This window comes from Musca domestica, unplaced genomic scaffold, assembly GCF_030504385.1.
Source record: "Musca domestica strain aabys unplaced genomic scaffold, Musca_domestica.polishedcontigs.V.1.1 27, whole genome shotgun sequence".
Classification (NCBI taxonomy): Eukaryota; Metazoa; Arthropoda; class Insecta; order Diptera; family Muscidae; genus Musca; species Musca domestica.
This window is the reverse complement of record NW_026712286.1, coordinates 8,494,878-8,517,213: the sequence shown is the minus strand read 5'-3', so window position 1 is coordinate 8,517,213 and position 22,336 is coordinate 8,494,878. Positions and strand designations below refer to the sequence as shown.

The 22,336-nt window shown below is 31.7% G+C and overlaps 1 protein-coding gene across 3 annotated transcripts in view; it reads left to right on the top strand.

The window, feature by feature from the left end:
• Positions 1 to 22,022, top strand: part of LOC101899172 (nuclear hormone receptor FTZ-F1) — a 180,673-nt gene extending 158,651 nt beyond the window's left edge. For 2 of the 3 annotated variants that reach the window (XM_005180590.4, XM_059124018.1), the window contains 7 exons: positions 3,314 to 3,531; positions 7,946 to 8,226; positions 11,759 to 11,815; positions 11,885 to 12,083; positions 18,026 to 18,284; positions 18,353 to 18,453; positions 21,512 to 22,022. In XM_005180590.4, coding sequence (XP_005180647.3) covers positions 3,314 to 3,531; positions 7,946 to 8,226; positions 11,759 to 11,815; positions 11,885 to 12,083; positions 18,026 to 18,284; positions 18,353 to 18,453; positions 21,512 to 21,661 — 1,265 coding nt within the window. In that variant the 3' untranslated portion in view covers positions 21,662 to 22,022. The remainder of the gene's footprint in view (positions 1 to 3,313; positions 3,532 to 7,945; positions 8,227 to 11,758; positions 11,816 to 11,884; positions 12,084 to 18,025; positions 18,285 to 18,352; positions 18,454 to 21,511) is intronic. The other variant, XM_059124017.1, reaches the window with a different exon arrangement.
• Positions 22,023 to 22,336: the final 314 nt, after the last annotated feature.

The window sequence follows — 22,336 nt, the reverse complement described above, 5'->3', positions numbered from 1 at the left end:
GCTACTTTCACATAATAAAATTGCTTCGGATTCTGTACTAATTTTCCATAAAAAATTGTCAAAATTCTGACCTACTTTTCTATGGAAAAAGCGTTTGGTAAGAATTTTTGAGGGTATGATGGCGTATGATTTATTTATTATTTTAGAAAAATAAAAAATAAGTATACGCAACATGGTCCTACAAATTAATATTACTTATTCGTTACTAGATCAGAATCTGAGGTATTTTTCTATAAATATTCTTTGGAATCGGAGATATTTATCCATGGGCGAAGTCTCGGATTTTGAGCTATTTTTTCCATTGAAAAGTGCTTAAATTTGCAGCTATTTTTTAAAGAACAATTTCTCGGATTCTAAACCCTTTTTCCATAATTAATTTTCTCAAATTATGAGCTAGTTCCACATAAAAAATTGCTTCGGATACTGAACTAATTTTCCATAAAAAAAATTGTCAAAATTCTGACCTACTTTTCTATGGAAAAAGCGTTTGGTAGGCATTTTTGGGGGATATGATGGCGTATGATTTATTTATTAAAAAAAAAATAAAAAATAAGTATACGCAACATGGTGCCACAAATTAATATTTCTTATACGTTACTAGATCAGAATCTGAGGTATTTTTCTATAAATATCTTTCGGGATCAGAGCTTAGTTTTAATGGAAAAATTCTCGGAGTGTGAGTTATTTTTATGGGGTGGCGTATGATTTTTTTTTAATAAAAATTAATATTACTTATACGTTACTAAATCAGGATCTGAGCTATTTTTCTATAAATATTCTTCGAGATCAGAGCTAAGTTTCCATGAAATTTTCTATAAAAAATTGACAAAATTCTGACCTAGTTTTCTATGGAAAAAGCGTTTGGTGTGCATTTTTGGGGGGTATGATGGCGTATGATTTATTTTCTTTTTTGAAAAATTCAAAATTAATTATACGCAAAGGGCTCCCAAAAAATTAATATTACTTATACGTTACTAGATCAGAATATGAGCTATATTTCTATAAATATTCTTCGGGATCATAGCTAAGTTTCCATGGACAAATTCTCGAATTTTGAGCTATTTGTTCCCTTAAAAAATGGTTTAAATACGCAGCTATTTATTAAAGAAAATATTTCTCGGACTCTAAACCACTTTTCCATAGATAAATTTCTTGGATTCGGAGCCACTTCCACATAAAAAATAGCTTGGGATACTGAACTAATTTTCCACCAAAAAAAATGTCAAAATTCTGACCTACTTTTCTATAGAAAAGTGTTTGTATTCTGGACTATTCTCTATAGAATCTTTGACAGATTCAGAGCTATTTTCCCATTGAATATTTTTTTCGAATTCCAAAACTATAAGTACCGCTGAGATTCAGAGCTAATTTTCCATAGAAAATCTCTATCGATTCTGATGTATTTTTTTCGCAGAAAAATTTGCTTTGATTCTGATTTCTTTTTCCCAGGAAAGAGGTGGTTGGATTCTAGCCTATTTTCCATAAAAATGTCGGAATTCAAGCTATATTTCCATGGAAAAGTTTCGTATTCAGGGCTATATTTTCCTACAAAAATTTTCCATGAAAAATCTCTTCCGATTCTGATGTATTTTTTCGCTGAAAAATTTGCTTAGATTCTGAGCTCTTTTTTTCCAGCGAAAAGTTGATTGGATTCTTTGGCCTATTTTCCATAGAAAATTTTTTCGGAATTCAAGCTGTTCCATGGAAAAAGTTTCGTATTCAGGGCTATATTTTCCTACAAAAATTTTTCATGGAAAATCTCTTCCGATTCTGATGAATTTTTTCGCAGAAAAATTTGATTAGATTCAGAGCTCTTTTTTCCAGGAAAAAGTAAATCGGATTCTAGCCTATTTTCCATAAAAAATTGTCGGAATTCATTCATATTTTCCCACAAAAATTACTCGGAATTGAAGCCATTGTTTTCATCGAAAAATTGCTCTGATTCACAGCTATTTTTTCCACAGAAAAATTGTCCCGATTCACAACTATTTTTCCATAGAAAAATTGTTCGGTTTCAAGGCTATTTTTCCATTGAAAAATTGCTCGGACTCAGGGCTATTTTCCATAGAAAAAATTGCTCGGATTCAGAGAAAAATTGCTCGAATTCAGAGCTATTTTTTCATGGAAAGACTGCTCGGATTCAGAGCTATTTTTCCATAGAAAAATTGCTCGGATTTATAGCTTTTTTCCATAGAAAAATTGCTCGAATTCCGTAATATTTTTCCATAGAAAAATTGCTCGGATTCACAACTATTTTTCCATTGAAACGTGCTCGGATTCAGGGCCATTTTCCATAGCAAAATTGCTCGGATTCAATTTTTTTTTTTTTCAATAGAAAAGTTGCTCAGATTCAGAGCTATTTTTCCACAGAAAATTGCTCCGATTCAGAGCTATTTTCCATAGAAAAATTATTAGCATTCAGAGCTATTTTCCATAGAAAAATTGTCTGGATCCACAACTATTTTCTCATAGAAAAGTGCTCGGATTCAGACCTTTTTTCACAGAAAAATTGCTCCGATTATGAGCTATTTTTTCAGAGAAAAATTGCTCGGATTCAAAGCTATTTTCCCATAGAAAAATTGCTCGGATTTTTTTTTCCATAGAAAAATTACTTGGATTCAAAGCTATTTTTTTTTCTAGAAAAATTGCTCGGATCCAGAGCTATTTTTCCATAGAAAGAAAGATTCGGATTCAAAGGTATTTTACATTGAAAAATTGCTCAGATTCTGGGCTATTTTTTTTTATAGAAAAAATTGGAAAAATCGGATTCTGGACCATTCGGATTTTGAACTTTTTCCATGAAAAAATTGCTCGGATTCTAGGTACTTTTCATAAAAATATCTAAAATCTAAATGGCGCCCAACGTGGGTAATAGGTATATCCCAAATTTCTGTCGCATGTGATTAAAAAAGATATAACAGAGTGGAACCTATTCTTTAAAAAAATCGGAAAAAAAAATAAAAAATTAATAAATGGCGCCCAACGTGAAGTAAAGAATTATTTTCTTAAACCTTCTTAACTTAATTCTGATAACAATGAAGATCGGAAAACAGAAACATTTCTTAAAAAATACCTTTAAAAAAATCGAAAATTATATTTTTTAGAAAAGTGGCGCCCAACGTAAATTTTAAACCAATTTCCCAATAAAAAAAATCCTCCATATCGAGAGAAAACCATTTAATAACACTTATATGTCACCTAAATGTTAATAAATATCAATTATACGCCTTTGAAATTATTTTGTATTCTTTTTATTCTTTAATGACTACAAAAAAACTAATTTCTCTCCTCTTTTCCCTTTCTCTCTTTCCAGCTGTGAGAGCCGATCGCATGCGAGGCGGCCGCAATAAATTCGGACCCATGTACAAACGGGATCGGGCGCGAAAACTGCAGGTAATGCGACAACGACAAATTGCATTGCAGGCCCTACGAACGTCCATGGGTACGGGAGATATGAAACCGACGCCCCTGTCCCCCGGCTATCAAACCTATTCGAATATGAATATCAAACAAGAAATACAAATACCTCAGGTAAGCATGACCCCTGCCCCTGCTCTGCCAGCTAGCCATCCAGCCAGCCGGCCAGCTCCTTTTCCTCCGTTCCTCAATTGGCTTGGTATTTCAAAAGAGTCAATGATGTTGTCTCACCAAATTCACACAATTGACCTTGACATTGACCCATTTCCCCAGTTTTCTTCTTCGACTAAAGCCAAAGACATAACAAACACCAGCAACAAGGCCGGCCAAAAAAAAAAAAAAACAAAACTCAACATCATCCACATCAACATCATTGCACTTCTCTATAAAAAAAAAACTACGAAAAAGTAGGACAATCATTTAATCATCATTTAGCTTTTAGTTTCGTTTCGTTTTTTTTTTTGCGTTTTTTTATTTGGATTCATTTGATGGTTAATAGAAGAGAGTGAGAAGAAAGGCACACAAACAGACACACACATATATTCACGTAACTACAGTGAAACTGGCATGGATGTTTGAATGAGGAATGAAGGAATGCGACATTTTTAGCCAAGAAACTGGAAGAAAATACAAAAAAGAATAAAATATTAAATTGGCGGCCAACGTGTATTTTTTAAATTTTTGGCTCAATTCTGATCATAATGAAACAATATTGGAAGATTTTTTTAAGTTTGAAAAAGGAAAAAATTGGAAAAAATTTCAATAATTGAATGGCGCCCAACGTGTGAAAATGTTTTTTTTTATTTTTGAGCTAAATTTAGTTATCAATGAACCGAAAATAACCAAATTGTAAATATTTGGAGTTTTTAATATTTTTTTTTAGTTCTGAGAAAAAAATCGAAATTTTTTTCAAAAATTCAGTGGCGTCCAATTTTTAGGCTAAATTTAGATTTCAATGAAGCGAAAATAACAACATTTGAACTATTAGAAGATTTTTTTAGTTTTGAAAAAGAAAAAAATGGAAATTTTATAAAAAATAAATGGCGCCCAACGTGTAAAAATAATTTTTGTCAATTTTTAGACTACATTTAGATATCAATGAAGCGAAAATAACAATATTTGAAATATAAGGAGTTCTTAGTAATTTACTAGAATTTTCTAGTTAAAAAAAAACGAAAATTTAAAAGAAAATAAATAAATGGCGCCCAACGTGTAAAAATAATTGTTGTCAATTTTTAGACTAAATTGAGATATCAATGAAGCGAAAATAACGAAATTATAAATATTATGAGTTCTTAGTAAATTACGAGATTTTTTTATTTTTGAAAAAGAAAAAACTCGGAAATTTTTATAAAAAATAAATGGCGCCCAACGTGTGAAAATAATTCTTGTTCAATTTTTAGACTAAATTTAGATATCAATGAAGCGAAAATAAAAACATTTAAATATAAGGAGTTCTTAGTAAATTACGAGAATTTTCTAGTTTTGAAAAAGAAAAAAATCGAAAATTTTAAAAAATTGATAAATGGCGCCCAACGTTTTAAAATATTTTTTTTTTTTTTTTCAATTTTTAGACTTAATTTATATATCAATGAAGCGAAAATAAGATCATTTTTAATATTTCGAGATTTACCTAGATTTGAAAATGAAAAAAATATAAAAAAAAAATCTAAGATGAAATGGCGCCCAACGTTTGAAAATAATTCTTTTAAATTTTTAGACTAAATTTAGATATCAATGAAGCGAATATAAGGAGTTAAATATAAGGAGTTCTTAGCAAATTACGTGAATTTTCTAGTTTTGAAATAGAAAATAATCGAAAAATTAAAAAAAAAAAAATAAATGGCGCCCAACGTGTGAAAATAATTTTTGTCAATTTTTAGACTACATTTAGATATCAATGAAGCGAAAATAACAACATTTAAAATATAAGGAGTTCTTAGTCATTTACGATAATTTTTTAGTTTTGGAAAGAAAAAAAAAAAGTCGAATAATTTAAAAAAAATAAATAAATGACGCCCAACGTGTAAAAATAATTTTTGTCAATTTTTAGACTAAATTGAGATATCAATGAAGCGAAAATATCGAAATTATAAATATTAGGAGTTCTTAGTAAATTACGAGATTTTTTTAGTTTTGAAAAAGAAAAAACTCGGAAATTTAAAAAAAAAAATGGCGCCCAACGTGTGAAAATAATTCTTGTCAATTTTTAGATTAAATTTAGATATCAATGAAGCGAAAGTAAAAACATTTAAATATAAGGAGTTCTTAGTAAATTACGAGATTTTTCTATTTAAAAAAAAAGAAAAAAATAAATAAATGGCGCCCAACGTGTAAAAATTATTTTTGTCAATTTTTAGACTAAATTTCGATAAAAATGAAGCGAAAATAAGAACATTTTTAACATTACGAGATTTTTTAGTTTTGAAAATGAGAAAAATCTTAAAAATAAATTTCAAAGATTAAATGGCGCCCAACGTGTTAAAATAATTTTTGTCTTCTTGTTTTAGGCAAAATTTAGATATCAATCGAAGCGAAAATAACAAAATTTTGAATGTTAGGAGTTTTTAGTATTTTAGTTAAAATTTTTCAGTTGTGAAAAAAGAAAAAAAATGATTTTTTTTGTGATTTTTTTTTTTTTTTTTTTTTTTTTTTTTTTTGATTAATACTCTTATCTACGAAACGAAAATAACAAATGCTTAAATATTACAAAATATTTGAAAATGTAAAAGTACAAAATTTCCCGAACTATCTCGAAACAAAGCGGCGCCCAACGTGCAAACCCATTTTTTCTTTTTATTATTTATTTCTTTATTTATTATTTTTTTTTTTCTTACAAAATCTTTGTAAGATAGTATAATCAATGCAATAAAAATGTTTTATTGCCTTAATTTTGAACTGCTTTTGGAAATTGTGCTCAATTTATAACAATAAAATGGCGCCCAACGTGGAAAAAATTGTCAATTTTCAGGCTCAATTTTAATATCTGTTGAGGGAAAATAATACATTTTTAAATATTACAATGTTTTTGAAGATTTTAAAATAAACATTTTTGCAAAATTAACATTATTATAAAGTGGCGGCCAACGTGGAATCCCCTTTTTTGCCACAAGTTCTTGAAGGATAGAAGAATCAATGCCTTTAAAATATTGCATAGCGTTAATTTTAAACAGGTTTGGGAATAGTGAAAATAGAAAATAGCGCCCAACGTGAGAAAATATTTAATTTAATTTAATTTATTTTTTTAATTTTTAGGTTATATTTTGATATTAGTGAAGCTAAAATAATAAAAGTTTAAATATTAAAATAGTTTAAATATTAAGATTTTTACAAAAATTTAAATGCAAAATTTCAAAAATGTTCTTTACTGTACATCGGCGCCCAACATGGAAACATCCTTTTCTTTCACAAATTCTTTAAGCATAGAAGAATCAATGCATTTATAATATTACATAGCTTTAATTTGAAACAGGTTTGGGACTAGTGATCAATTGTTTGGAAAATGGCGCCCAACGGGAGATTTTTTTTTTTTTTTTTGCAATTTTAGGTTATATTTTAATATTAGTGAAGCTAAAATAATAAAAGTTGGAAATGTTGGAAATTTAAAAAAAAAATTGGCGCCCAAAGTGATTTTAATTAATTGTTCGGCTTAATTCTGCTATCAATGAAGCCAAAATAGATAAAATCAAATATCAGAAGCTATTAATAAGGTTTAAAAAAGAATATATTCGAAAAGGATCTTAATAATAAAGTGGCGCCCAACGTGGAAAACCTTCTTATGTCAAAAATTATCAATAGGAGGGAGGCTTCTATTCATTTTTATTTACAATTGGCGCCCAAGGTGAAAAAACTAATTTTTAAATTTGTTTGTCTAAATTTAAGTTTTCGAAAATTGTTTTAAAAATAAAGTGGCGCCCAACGTGAAAAACATTTTAATGTCAAAAATTCTCAATAGGATGGCGGCATCTATTTATTTTTAATGTTGTGAAAGGTTTATTTTGGGTAGATTTAAAAAAAATTAATTTTCAAAAAAAATAATAAATCAATCGGCGCCCAACGTGAACAAATGTAATATTACAAAATTTTGTTAGGATAGTGGTACTTACGCTGTCTATAATATTTTATTCGCCTAGAAGCTAGGCAAGGATTTTTATAGATTTTTTTTTCGCCAAAAAAACTAGGTCTATATTTTCTATAGAAAATATTTCGCCAAGAATTTAGGCAAAGATTTTCTGTAGAAAAATGTTCGCCGAGAAGCTAGGCAAGGATTTTCAAGAGAAAATTTTCACAGAGAAGCTAGGCAAGGGTTTTCTATGGTTCTATAGAATATCTTAAAGAAAAACTTTACTCGAAAGCTAGGCAAGGATTTTCTTTAAAAAAAATGATCGGAGATGATCTGGGAGAGGCCTGTCCCCTGAACCTTAAATAATTATAACAAAAAAATCTATAAATTTCCTTATTTTTAATACTTCTGCCCCCCAAACTATACCCCCCAAAACTAATAAATGTTTTCTCTCTCTCATTGCAGGTATCCTCTCTCACACAATCGCCCGACTCATCACCCAGCCCCATTGCTATTGCCTTAGGTCAGGTCAATGCCAGCACCGGTGTGATAGCCACGCCCCTCAACGGCAGTGGTGGCAGTGCAGGTGGCGGAGGCGGCGGCGGTGGTGGCGGTAATAATGGCAGCAGCAACAACAACAACAGTACGAGTGATGGCATCAACCGCGTTGGCAGTGGTGGTGGCAGTGGAAATTGCCACGACACCGGTACCGGGTCTCTACAAAACGCCAGCGATTCAAAATTGTGGTATAGTTGGACCAACAATCTACATCTGTTTAACAAATTTCGAATACTTTCCTCTGGCCATATTTCGTTTTTGTATTATTTTTTGTGTTTTTTTAAATTAAAGGCGAAAGGGAATTGTGATAAAGATGAAGAAGAAAAAGAAGAAGGAGTATGGGTAAAGGGAAGACAAGTTTCTACAAAGAATGGAATATCATTTCGGAATTGGAATAATTATTAAATTGCAAAGGGGTTTGTTTGTGGAGGGGGTTGGATGGAGTTTGCAATATTTTTGAAGATTGGAAAAAATTAAAAAAAATATATATTTAAAACTTGAAAATGGCGCCCAATGTGAAAATGATCTCTTCTGAAAACTCTTGAAAGGATTAATGTCATATGTGAAACAAAAATTAGAGAAAATTGGAATTTCGTCCCTAAAATATAACGAAACGATTAAATATGTCTGAAACTCAATTGGCGCCCAACGTGGAAAATAAAATTCTTATAAATTATGGTTGCTAAGTGACATCAATGCTGTGAAAAATTAAAAGATTGAATGGCAGGAGATTTTTTTTCCAAAATTCAGGCAAATGAACGTGTAAAATTTAATTGGCGCCCAACGTGGAAAAATGTAATAATGATAATTAATAACGACATGATTGCAACAATAATGAATAGAAAATGGAAATCTTGAAGGCTTTTTAAATTTAATGACAAATTCAAAGAAAAAAAATTCCCAATGGAAAAATGGCTCCCAATGTGGAAACAATAAAAGTCCTCAAATAACCAGCTGAATATTGACATTAATGAAACCGAAAGAATGGAAGCTGAAAAAACAACAACATTTTTCGAAGTTTACCAAAAAATAAAAAGAAGACAGTAGAATTCCTACTGAAAACATAATTGGCGTCCAACGTTGAAAACATAATAATGATAATTAATAACGACATAATTGCAGCAACAATGAATAGAGGATGGAAATCTTGAAAACTTTTTAAAAAATAATGACAAATTGAAGGAATGAAAAATAACTAAAGGAAAAATGGCGCCCAATGTGGAAATTTAAAAATTCTTCAAATTATTAACTGAATATTGACATAAATGAAGCCGAAGGAATAGAAGCTGAAATATCTATACAATTTTTCGTAGTTTACCAAAAAAATAAAAAAGACAGTAGAATTGGTACTGAAAACATAATTGGCGCCCAACGTGTGAAAATATAATTTTTATAATTAATAACGACATAATTGCATCAAATTGGCGCCCAATGTGGAAATTTTAAATTCTTAAAATTTTTAGCTGAATATTGACACTAATGTAGCCGAAGGAATAGAAGTTGAAAAAACTACAACATTTTTCGAAGTTTACCAAAAAATGAAAAAATGGAGCCCAACATGGAAATTTTAAAATTCTTCAAATTTTTAGGCGAATACTAATATTAATGAAGCCGAAGGAATAGGAGCTGAAATATCTATAACATTTTTCGCAGTTTACCAAAGTATAAATGAAAATAAAAAAATCAATAAATTTGCAATTGGCGCCCAATGTGGAAAAAGGTAATTCTGGTAATTTTTGCATGCCTGATGAAATTGAAAAAGCGAACATGAAATAAAGTTTAAAAAAAATATTTTATCACATATTAATGGAAAGAAATTGCCTAATGGATAAATGGCGCCCAATGTGGAAACAATAAAATCCCTCAAATAACCAGCTGAATATTGACATTAGTGAAGCCGAAGGAATAGAAGCTGAAAAAACTACAAAAATTTTTGCAGTTTACCAAAAAATTAAAAAGACAGTAGAATTGCTACTAAAAACATAATTGGCGTCCAACGTGTGAAAATATAATTTTTATAATTAATAATGTAATGATTGCAGCAATAATGAATAGAATAGGGAAATCCTGAAGAATTTGTAAATTTAATGACAATTTAAAGAAAAGAAATTTACTAATGGAAAAATGGCGCCCAAAGTGGAAATTTTAAATTCTTCAAATTTTTAGCCGAATATTGATATTAATGAAGCCGAAAGAATAGAAGCTGAAACATCAACAATATTGTTTGCAGTTTACCAAAAAAATTAATGAAGGTGAAAAAATACAATGAAATTGCAATTGACGCCCAATGTGGAAAAATGTAATTCTGGTAATTTTTGCATGCCTGATGACGTTAACACAAAACCAACATGAAATAAAGTTAAAAAAATATTTAATCACATAGTAATGGAAAGAAATTGATTAATGGATAAATGGCGCCCAACGTGGAAATTTTTAAATTCTTCAAATTACTAGCTGAATATTTACATTAATAAAGCCGAAGGAATGAAAGCATGAAATAGCTACAAAATGTTTCGCAATCTACCAAAAAATAAATGAGAATTAAAAAAATCAATAAAATTGCAATTGGCGCCCAATGTGGAAAAAATTATTTGTTATAATTTTTGCATGCCTGATGACGATAAATAAAGCGAACATGAAATAAAGTTAAAAAAATATTTAATCAAATATTAATACAAAGAAATTGAAAAATGGATAAATGGCGCCCAAGGTGAAAATTTAAAAATTATTCAAATTATTAACCGAATATTGACATAAACAAAGCCGAAAGAATAGAAGCTGAAATATCTACAAAATTTTTCGCATTCTACCAAAAAATAAATTAAAATAAAAAAAATCAATAAAAGTGCAATTGGCGCCCAATGTGGAAAAAATGTAATTCTGGTAATTTTTGCATGCCTGATGACGTTAAAAAACGCAAACATGAAATAAAGTTAAAAAAATATTATTTCATCACATATTAATGGAAAAAAATACCTAATGGATAAATGGCGCCCAACGTGGAAATTTTAAAATTCTTCAAATTATTAGCTGAATATTGACATAAATGAAGCCGAAGGAATGAAAGCATGTAATAGCTACAAAATGTTTCGCAATCTACCAAAAAATAAATGAGAATTAAAAAAAAAATCAATAAAATTCCAATTGGCGCCCAATGTGGAAAAGTGTAATTATTATAATTTTCGCATACCTGATGATGTTAGAAAAGCGAATATCAAATACAGATAAAAAAATTATTTAACCAAATATTAATGGAAAAAAAATTGCCTAATAAATAAATGGCGCCCAATGTGAAAATCATAGAGCCTTCAAATTATTAGCCGAATATTGGCAATAATTGAAGAAAAAAGAATACAAGCTGAAATAGCTACAAAATGTTTCGCAGTTTAGCAAAAAATAAATGAAAATGTGCTTAAATTAGGTTACAAAGGCATTCCGCAACCAAAAAAATTATCTCCATAGGAATTACTCCAGATCTTCGACACAATGGCGCCCAACGAGGATTTAAAAGTAACATCAAACACACTCAAACAAACCCCCTCTGCAATTTACAACTTTTCTTTGTAACAAATAGTTCTCTCCCCTCTCCCCCCTTTTAACTAACATTTCAATTGGCCTTAAAAATAAACTTTTGAAAATTTTGCCCCTCCCCTACCCTGACCAGACTCTAGTTTAAAAATATTAATTTTTTCTTTTCTTCTTTTCTCCAACTATTTTCAGCTTCGACTCGGGCACACATCCTTCAAGTACCGCCGATTCCATAATAGAACCTTTAAGGCAAGTCAGATTTTTGATATATTTTTTGGATACAATTTTTAAATATTTGATTTTTTTGCTTTTTTCCAGGGTATCACCGATGATCAGGGAATTTGTACAGTCAATAGACGACAGGGAATGGCAGACGCAACTATTTGCCCTGCTGCAGAAACAAACGTACAATCAAGTTGAAGTGGATCTCTTTGAGTTAATGTGTAAAGTTTTGGATCAGAATCTATTCTCACAGGTCGATTGGGCCCGAAATACGGTGTTCTTTAAGGATTTGAAGGTAAGGACGGAGAAAAAATAACACCAGTATTATTTTTTATGAAAAAATTCAAGCTGCCAAGCTAATTTTCCTAGGAAAATAGGCTCAGTTGCCTAACAAATTGTCTATGGAAAATAGGCTCAGTTACCGAGCAAATTTTCTATGAAAAATAAGCTCGATTGCCGAGCAAATTTTCTATGGAAATTAGGCTCGGTAGCCGAGCAAATTTTCTATAGAAAATAGGCTCGATTGCCGAGCCAATTTTCTATGGAAAATAGACTCGGTTGACGAACAACTTTTTCAAGAAAAATAGGCTCGGTTGCCAAGCCAATTTTCTTTGGAAAATAGACTCGGTTGCCGAACAAATTTTCTTTGGAAAATGGGCTCGATTGCCGAGCAAATTTCCTATGGAAAATAGGCTCGATTGCCGAGCAAATTTCCTATGGAAAATAGGCTCGATTGTCGAGCAAATTTTCTGTGAAAAATAGGCTCGGATGCCGATAAAATTTTCTATGGAAAATAGGCTAGGTAGCCGAACAAATTTTCTATGGAAAATAGGCTCGGTAGCCGAGCAAATTTTCTATGGAAAATAGGCTCGGATGCCGATCAAATTTTCTATGGAAAATAGGCTCGGTAGCCGAGCAAATTTTCTATGGAAAATAGGCTCGGATGCCGATCAAATTTTCTATGGAAAATAGGCTCGGTAGCCGAGCAAATTTTCTATGGAAAATAGGCTCGGTAGCCGAGCAAATTTTCTATGGAAAATAGGCTCGGTAGCCGAGCAAATTTTCTATGGAAAATAGGCTCGGTAGCCGAGCAAATTTTCTATGGAAAATAGGCTCGGTAGCCGAGCAAATTTTCTATGGAAAATAGGCTCGGTAGCCGAGCAAATTTTCTATGGAAAATAGGGTCGGTAGCCGAGCAAATTTTCTATGGAAAATAGGGTCGGTAGCCGAGCAAATTTTCTATGGAAAATAGGCTCGGTTGCCGAGCAAATTTTCTATGGAAAATAGGCTCGGTTGCCCAGCAATTTTTCTATGGAAAATAGGCTCGGTTGCCGAGCAAATTTTCTAAGGAAAATAGGCTCGGTTGCCCAGCAAATTTTCTATGGAAAATAGGCTCGGTTGCCCAGCAATTTTTCTATGGAAAATAGGCTCGATTGTCGAGCAAATTTTCTATGGAAAATAGGCTCGATTGCCGAGCAAATTTTCTATGGAAAATAGGCTCGATTGCCGAGCAAATTTTCTATAGAAAATAGGCTCGATTGCCGAGCAAATTTTCTATGAAAACTAGGCTCGGTAGCCGATTAAATTTTCTATGGAAAATAGGCTCGGTAGCCGAGCAAATTTTCTATGGAAAATAGGCTCGGTAGCCGAGCAAATTTTACGGAGGAAAATAGCAAATTTTCTTTGGAAAATAGGCTCGTCTCAGCCATAATCAATTATTTTCCTTAATCCCAATTACAAATCTGCATACATGTATTATTGCGAACATTAAAATTGAGATAAGCCAACAACATCCAAGCAACCAACCGACCGTCCGACCGAGCTTCAATGTAATCTCTTTGGCATTGTTTTCATTTTACTGGTTGTTGTTAATGTTTTTTCTGACTTGTTTCAATATTGTTTTGAATTGCTAAGCTTGCGATGTAGGTATGTGTGTCTGTGGTCTCTGTAGTACAAGGAGATATCTATGGAAATATCTCTGTGTGTAACTCTGACAGAGGTGCTTTGTTTGGTGACCTACTTAACCATCAAAGCTGAACCATATGTCAGTTTGTTGTAAGACAGCGCCAGACTCACACAGAGATACCGAGAGAGAGAGAGAGAGCAAGCGAGAGGCACCAAACCACAAAAATATTTAAAGACCCGATTCAATGTAAAACTACTTTACCCAAGTCAAGTCTCCTCCCGTCCCGGGGTACATTGTCATCTATTTTTGTAAGCAAAACAAAAATCCATTTAAACTTGAGTTACTCAATTGTTGCTCATTCGTTCGCTCGCCCGCTCATTAAGGCATTATGGCCTGTTGGAGAAGTTCTCGTGTAATATTTTATTGCCATGGCGGTTATCGTGAAGTCACGCTTTGTTTGCCGTTGCAAAAGTGACGCAACATCAGTGGCGGCAGCCGCAGCAGCAACATCCACTCATTCATTCAGCCATCCATCCTCTGGCAGACAGAGTCAATTACCGGCTCTGTATCGAAGACATCGTCTATGGTGGTGGTGTTGGACCTGAGACGTTTATTAAAAATTCATTTTCATTTGGCAAATACTTGAGCAAAGCTATTTTTAGCTTTGATTTTATTTTCTTGAAGCACCAGATGTGTGAGGCCCCTGTGCCTATGTTGTGAACCCCCCCTTCCTTTGTGGATACCATAAAAAAAAGAGAAATCAAGTTTTTTTTTGATGGAAGATCGACAAGAAGAGAGTTGGGTAATGGCAGAGACCATGCACAGAGAAGGTGACATGAAGTTGGGTACTCTCTTAAATTCTCTCTTAAAAAAACAAACAAGAAAATATAAGATTAATTTGATGCACAAGGATTTCATCTCCTGGAGGCATTTTTCATAACCAAATTCCAAATTTCATTCCAAATTCCAAAGAAGACCAGCAAAGTGTCCTTCAAGAATTTTCAAAGACCAAAATGTTTGCTTTTTTCCTGAGACCCCCTTTTTTCAAAGAAGAGCTGTAAATATTCTTTTCATGGAAGACCATCAGGTTTAATATTCACAGAAGTTTAGAAATATTTTTATTTTCTCTAAAAGACCCGTAGAATACTTTATTTTTTCTAACAGCAGGAGACCTTATATAACATGGGGTCTGGAGGTCAGTTTTATATGTCAGAAGTCCAACTTAGAACAGAATACAAGATAATCTTTCCCACTGCAATCCAGAAAGCCTTTAAAGAAAAAGGCGGAAAGTTATATTTTCATAGAAGAATAGCAGGCATTTTTCCACACTCCTTGTCAGAGAAAATCTTGAGGTCTTCTCCGTAGGAAAATAGAAGGTCGGAATATAAGAATATTCTTGTAGAGTCCCATAGGTCTACCTTTCATAAAATTCCACATAGAACATGTTTCTATATCAGAATACGAATCTGTTGTCCTTTCGCATTTCCTTCAGTATCGTCATGCAGAGACAAGACAGATAGTCCGATAGATGTTTTGAAGGTTTCGAATACATCCCTAATATTTTGAGATATTTTTCAAAACATTTTTATTAATCTCCCACTCCTTAAAACAACATTCCAAACCTTTAACAACGTTTTTATCCAGTCCTTTGCCGGTGAATATTATTAATTCAATTTTAAAGCATGCTTCCAGGCGCTAATTATCTCACGACTGGAATTTATGTAAAACCAGTAAAGAAAACTAAATGTCGGGCGGACTTTGTGATACCCTACTACCCTCGACTTTATGATACCCTACCACCCCCCGACTTTATGATACCCTACACCCCTTTGCATAAAGAAGTAGAGCTTCATATAACAAATAAAAATGGAAATATATAACAAATCGGATAAACAATATATATGGGAGCTATAGCTATATCTGAAGCAATTTCGATCAAATTCGGCATACTTATTTCTAGACTCAATTTGGTCGTAAATGCAAAATTCCATCCCAGTTGAGCTTATATTACACGTTTGGTTGCCGATAAAAGGCAAATCGGACGAAGATATATATAGGAGCTTTATCCAAATCTGAACCGATCTCGATAAAATTTGGCAAAGGTATTTCTGAGCTGTATTTGATACATTTTCCCAAAAATCGTTGTTACAGAGTGCATATTACGGCTGCAGAGGACAAATATAACAAATCGGAAAAACAATATATATGGGAGCTATAATTATATCTGAACCGATTTTCATAAAATTTGGCATACTTGTTTCTAGCCTCAAGTTGGTCGTAAGTGCCAAATTTCACATAATTTGGGCTTATATTACACATTTTGTGCCCAATAAATGGCAAATCAGACGAAGATATATGTGGGAGCTATATCCAAATCTCAACCGATCTCGATAAATTTTGGTAAAAGGTATTTCTGAGCTGTATTTGATATGTCTCCCCAAATATCGTTGTTACAGTGTGCATATTACGGCTGTGGAGGACAAAAATAACAAATCGGATAAACAATATATACGGGACTATAGCTATATCTGAACCGAATTTCATGAAATTCGGCATACTGGTTTCCAGGTTCAATTTGGTATTAAGTGTCAAATTCCATCCCATTTGGGCTAATATTAAACATTTTGTGCCCAATAAATGGCAAATCGGACGAAGACATATGTGGGAGCTATAACTAAATTTTGACCGATTGTCTCCCATTTCATTAATGTTCGTTCTTGCATCAAACAAATGACTTGTGCAAAATTTCCTCAAGATCGGATAATAAATGCGACCTGTACTTTGTTTACAAAAATACATGGTCAGACAGACGGACGCACGGACCTGCATTAATCGACTCAGAAGGGGCAAGGGGGTGCCTAGTTTCCCTGAAAAAACAGGAAGGCCTTCTTTGAGAATATCTGCAACTCGAATTTTTCACAAATTTCAAATTCCTAGAAGTGACTAGCTCTGGCTGTTTTTTCTTAAAAATGGAATTTTTGAATGTTCTGAACATTTGCCTTAAATCTGAAGACAATTATCGAATTTTTTCTTGCCTACGTCTATTTAAGTGTTACTCTTTGCTTCAAATTAAAATTCAAAGAAGGCTATGAAAAAATGTTTCCTATGTGTCCAAATCCAAAAATACCTTCAAACCTCAAAAATGTCACGTTTATATTTTACTTGATCCAGAAGTCGGGGTTACATAGAAGGGGCAAGAGCGGTGGCTAGTTTCCATGAAAAAACCAGGAAGGAATTCTTTAAGAATATCTGCAAGTCGAATTTTTCAAAAATTTAAAATTTTATAAATGTCTATGGTTCTGGCCCTCTTTTTTCTTAACAATGGAAGTTCCGAATGTTCGGAACACTTCTCCTATATTCGGAGACAATTGTCTAATGATTTTCACTTGCTTACGTCTATTAAAAGGTTACTCTATGCCTCAAATTGAATTGTTCTTCAACTCTTTATAATCAACATTAGGCTAATCTGGGTTCTTTCTGCTTGATCAAACATGTTTCAAATATTCAGAATCCTTCCAAAACATCTGTAGAAATTTAATTAATGATTTTCAATCACTTGCTTCCATTAAAATCGCATTCTACAGCTTTTAATTGATTTTTCCCTAGCCTTTTAGTTTTGTTATTTGATCAACAAAATGTAAAGCATACTCTTAGGCGTTAATAATTGTTTGAATAGCATTTATGAAAACAATGAAGAAAAAGTATTTTAAAAGTAAAAAGGACATCGAATATTGGCGAAATATATATGTGGACATTTTCCAGAGATTGCTGGGGATCTTTCCAAGGGGAAAATACTCCTATTAATATACAATTTTCCATAAAAAGTGTAAAATAACTACCAAGAAAATTTCACATATAAATATCACGACTTTTGAGCGATTTAACTTTGGGAAATAAACTGTATTTTAAAACAAATATAATTGTGGAAAAATAGATTATATGCTGGAGGTTTTGCCCATAAAACATGACTCCAGTGGTGATCAATTTTCCTACGTAAAAACCCTTAAACCCGTTCTACTAAAACAATGCAGGCGGCATTGTTAGATTCCTACTTAAAAACCCCTTCTACTAAAATGAACCCATTTACTGGTCGGATTTTTCTACAGTGGGAAATTTTTCAGTAATGGGAAAAGAAATTGAAATAGAATTTGTAATTTGCCAAGTTTTTTTTTCCAATGTAATAATCAACTTTCCAAAATAGCTACTTAAACAAAAAAAATCAAAATATTTCCTATTTTATTTGAAATCCCTCATTCCAAAACCGTGGTCATTTCATTATTTTTCTATGATCCTTTTTATTAATCCTTATTTTCCCCCTCTCTCTCTTCCAGGTTGATGATCAAATGAAACTACTACAACATTCATGGTCCGATATGCTGGTATTGGATCATTTACATCAACGCATACACAATGGCCTGCCCGACGAGACACAGCTGAACAATGGCCAAGTCTTTAATCTGTTAAGTCTTGGACTGCTCGGTGTGCCGCAACTAAGTGATTATTTCAATGAATTGCAAAATAAATTGCAAGATTTGAAATTCGATATGGGCGATTATGTGTGTATGAAATTCTTGATATTATTAAATCCAGGTAAGTATTTCAAAATATTTTAAAATTTGTGAAAAGTGTTACTAACCATTTGTAAATTTCACTTTCAGATGTACGGGGTATTATCAATAAGAAGACAGTGTTGCAGGGTCATGAGAATGTGCAGGCGGCATTGTTAGATTATACGCTAACATGTTATCCATCTGTGACGGTAAGTGGGGAAGTATATCGTATAATGGGAAAGAGGGCTTTTCCAAAATAGAATATTTTTCTAATCTAAAAATGGGGAACGAAAAATAGACATAAAATTCCTTATGGTCGTTTTATATATTTAGAGTATTAGACATATATAAACTTCTAATATTGACGTAGAAATACTTTTGTCCCTTTTTCGTTGACGAGAGGTTTGAGGAAATATTAAGAATGGTTCCTATAGTGTCGATACCGACTAATTTCTGTATTAGTTCATTTTTCTTATAAAATATTTCATAAAAAACATTTGAAAAATTATTTAAGATACTTCATTCAAAATTCTATACCAATTACGATTTAAAAACAAAAAAAGAATCCCATTAAAACATTTTAAGATTAATTTCCAATTTCCGTCGCATTTTTTCTTTAGTTCTCCATTTTAGCTAGTTGATGTCAATTGAAGAACTGTCCTACATTGAATTTCACTTCAAGTCGTCACAGAGATTAGATCTCTAAACAATATCTGCCTCTTTTAATAAGCCCATAGATAATGCAGATGATGGACAGTTTTAGGTTAATTCGGTTTTGATAGAATAATGTCACAATTCTTCTTTAAAACAGCATGGTGTTAAAGCAAACAATATTCTACATCAAATTTCAACCTAAGTCACCCCATAGAAGAAATCAATAAATATTATAAATCTCATTAAAATGTCAAATCAAACAAACAAATATCACATTTCAAGGTTATTTTTTGAGGTTAGTTTAAAAATTTTAAATTTTTTGGCCAAATAACTTAATTTATGTTGATGGTGTCATGGCAAGTATATTCTATATCAAATTTAGGTACTGATCAGTAAAATATTTTTGTTGCTATTTATAACCTTGGTTGCTTAAATGCACGCAACAAAATTGTAGTATACCAAGAAATATGCAAATTAATTTTTTTGAGGTTAATTTCGATTGAGCCACCTTATGACGTAATAACTCATTTTATAGAGTTGGTCTCAATGGAATAAATATTCTATATCAAATTTCACCAAGTGTTACTGAACAACATAAATCTGTAGATATGACCTATACAAAGAAATCGGGGGAAGATTTGCAACCAATTATGAAAACTATGGACTTAATCTCAAAATGCATTTTTGTTTTTAGTTATTTTTGGTATTTAGATTAGATTTAGAGCTTTGGTGTGCTCAGTGACCTGTTGTGAAATTTGATGTAGAATATTACTTTCATTGGCAACATTCTTCTAAAATGAAAGCTTGTGTCTAAATTTGATACAAAACCTCACAAAACAAAAAAAAAAACATCACAAAAAAACTACATAAAGTAAATTCTTCTTTATGTATTCATATGGTTCTCGTTATTTTCTTCATGTTTACATTATCCTGCCAGATTTCTTTTGTTTGGTGACCCATAGTGAAATTCGATAAGGAATCGTTTTTCCTTTGGGCTCATCAAGCTTAAATAAAGTTTTCTACAAAATTTCGGCCCAAAGCCGAAAGACCAGAGAAATTAACCTTAGCCTTAAAATTCATTTTTTGTTTTCGATTATTTTTGGAATTTCGGTTAGAATTTGAGGTTTGGTGTTCTCAGTGACCCTTAATGAAATTTGACGTAGAATACTTTTGCCATTGATGACATCTTTCTAAATTGAATACTTGTTGTGAAATTTTCTACAATATGAACATAACCTTAAAACCACTTACCAATTATTTTCTTATTTAAATATTCAAATTTGATCTGTTATTTTTTTCGTTTAAATATTTGTCCCAGAGATTTCTTTTGTCTGGTGACCCATAGTAAAATTCGCTAAGGAATTGATTTTCCTTTGGTCTCATCCAGCTAAAATGAAGTTTTCAACGAAATTTCGACCCAAAGCGGAACAACAAGAAAAATTAACCTTAACCTTAAAATTCATTTTTTGTCTGCGATTATTTTTGACATTTCTGTTTGAATTTGAGGCTTAGTGTTCTCGGCGACCCATTATGAAATTTGACGTAGAATATTTTTGCCATTGACGACTTTGACCTAAAGTTAATAAGTATATTAAATCCTGACACAATTTGTACCTAAGCTTAAAATCACATTGCAATTGTTTTCTTTTTTAAATATTCAAATTTGATCTGTTATTTTTTTCGTTTATGTATTTATCCAAGAGAATTCTTTTGTCTGGTGACCCATAGTGAAATTGGATAAGGAATCCGTTTTACTTTGGGCTCATCCAGCTAAAATGAAGCTTTCTACGAAATTTCAGCCCAAAGCCGGAAGACAAGAAAAATTAACCATATCCTTAAAATTCATTTTTGGTTTTCCATTATGTTTGGCATTTTGGTAAGAATTTGAGGTTTGGTGTTTTGACGACCCATTGTGAAATTTGACGTAGAATATTTTTGCCATTAATGACATCTTTCTAAATTGAATATTTGTTGTTAAATTTGCTACATTTTGAACTTAACCTTAAAACCACATACCAATTGTTTCCTTTTTTAAATATTCAAATTTGATCTGTTATTTTTTTCGTTTAAATATTTGTCCTAGAGATTTCTTGTGTCTGGTGACCCTTAGTGAAATTCGGTAAGGAATCGATTTTCCATTGGGGTCATCCAGCTAAAATGAAGTTTTCTACGAAATTTCAGTACAAACCGAAAGTGTCGGAAATTAAAGTCAATTTTTTGGTATAATGCGACTTATTTGCATTTACATCATATCTACAGATTTCGTTTCTTTGCAGGCCCATATTAAAATTCTATATTGAATAAATTTTCCATTGACATCACCTCCCTAAAATCAGGGATTGAGTAGGATTTTACACCAATTTGAAAGAATTAAGAACTTCGCCATGATTTTTTTATTTTGATTGGGTTGTGGGTCTTTTTGTATTTATTTATCTTTTAAAAATTGTTTGATGAATATATTGTAGATTGTAGACCACGAAATAAAGGAATTTTAAAGGATATTTTTTCGGAAAAAGGACCCTTATACTGTATATATTCAGTTTAATTAAAAATACTTTTATTGTGTTTTTATTCTAATAATTTTTTATGTTTATTTTCTCCCTACCTTTACAGGATAAATTCAGGAGGCTGTTAAGTATATTGCCGGACATTCATGCCATGGCAACACGCGGTGAAGAGCACTTATATTCAAAACATTGTGCCGGTAGTGCACCCACACAAACGTTACTCATGGAAATGTTGCATGCAAAACGGAAAGTGTAAAGGCAACACACCAACCAACCACCATCAAAATCCACACACACACACACATCTATATATGTAAACGTATAAGGGGCGGGTATTAAATAAACACACACAACAAAAAAGGAAATCAACCATACCACTTAAAAATCATTTTGGAAACAAAAAAAAAAGAGCAAAGCAAGTTACCAACCAACAAAAAAGCAAATCTTCAAAAACCAACAAGGATGTTGTTAAGAGAGAAATTACAGAAAAAATAAATAATACAACAAAGCTAAGCTTAACCACAAAAAAACAAAACAAACAAATAAGGAAAAAAAGAAATATATTTTTGTGACAAATTGTAAAACAAAAACCCAGATGATTTTTCAAAAAAACAAAAGATGTCAAGTGGCACTCTTTGCATCTCTAAAAAAAACTCTGCATACTTTTAGGCGTCTCAAGTTTAACTTTCTTCATGTTTCAAACAAAGTTTACAACAATTTCAATGGTTTTTAAGCGGTCTATTTTCAAAAACTACACACACCCACACATTTTCATTTATTTCGTATGTAATTTTTAAGTTAATTCCTGTACTTTTTTTCTGTTAATTTCTAGGGGAATTTAATGTCTATATTTTAAGTCCTAAAACTAACCATTTAAAAAATGATTGTATAAGTATCAAACTTTGTTGTTTAATTTTAGTACATTAATTCA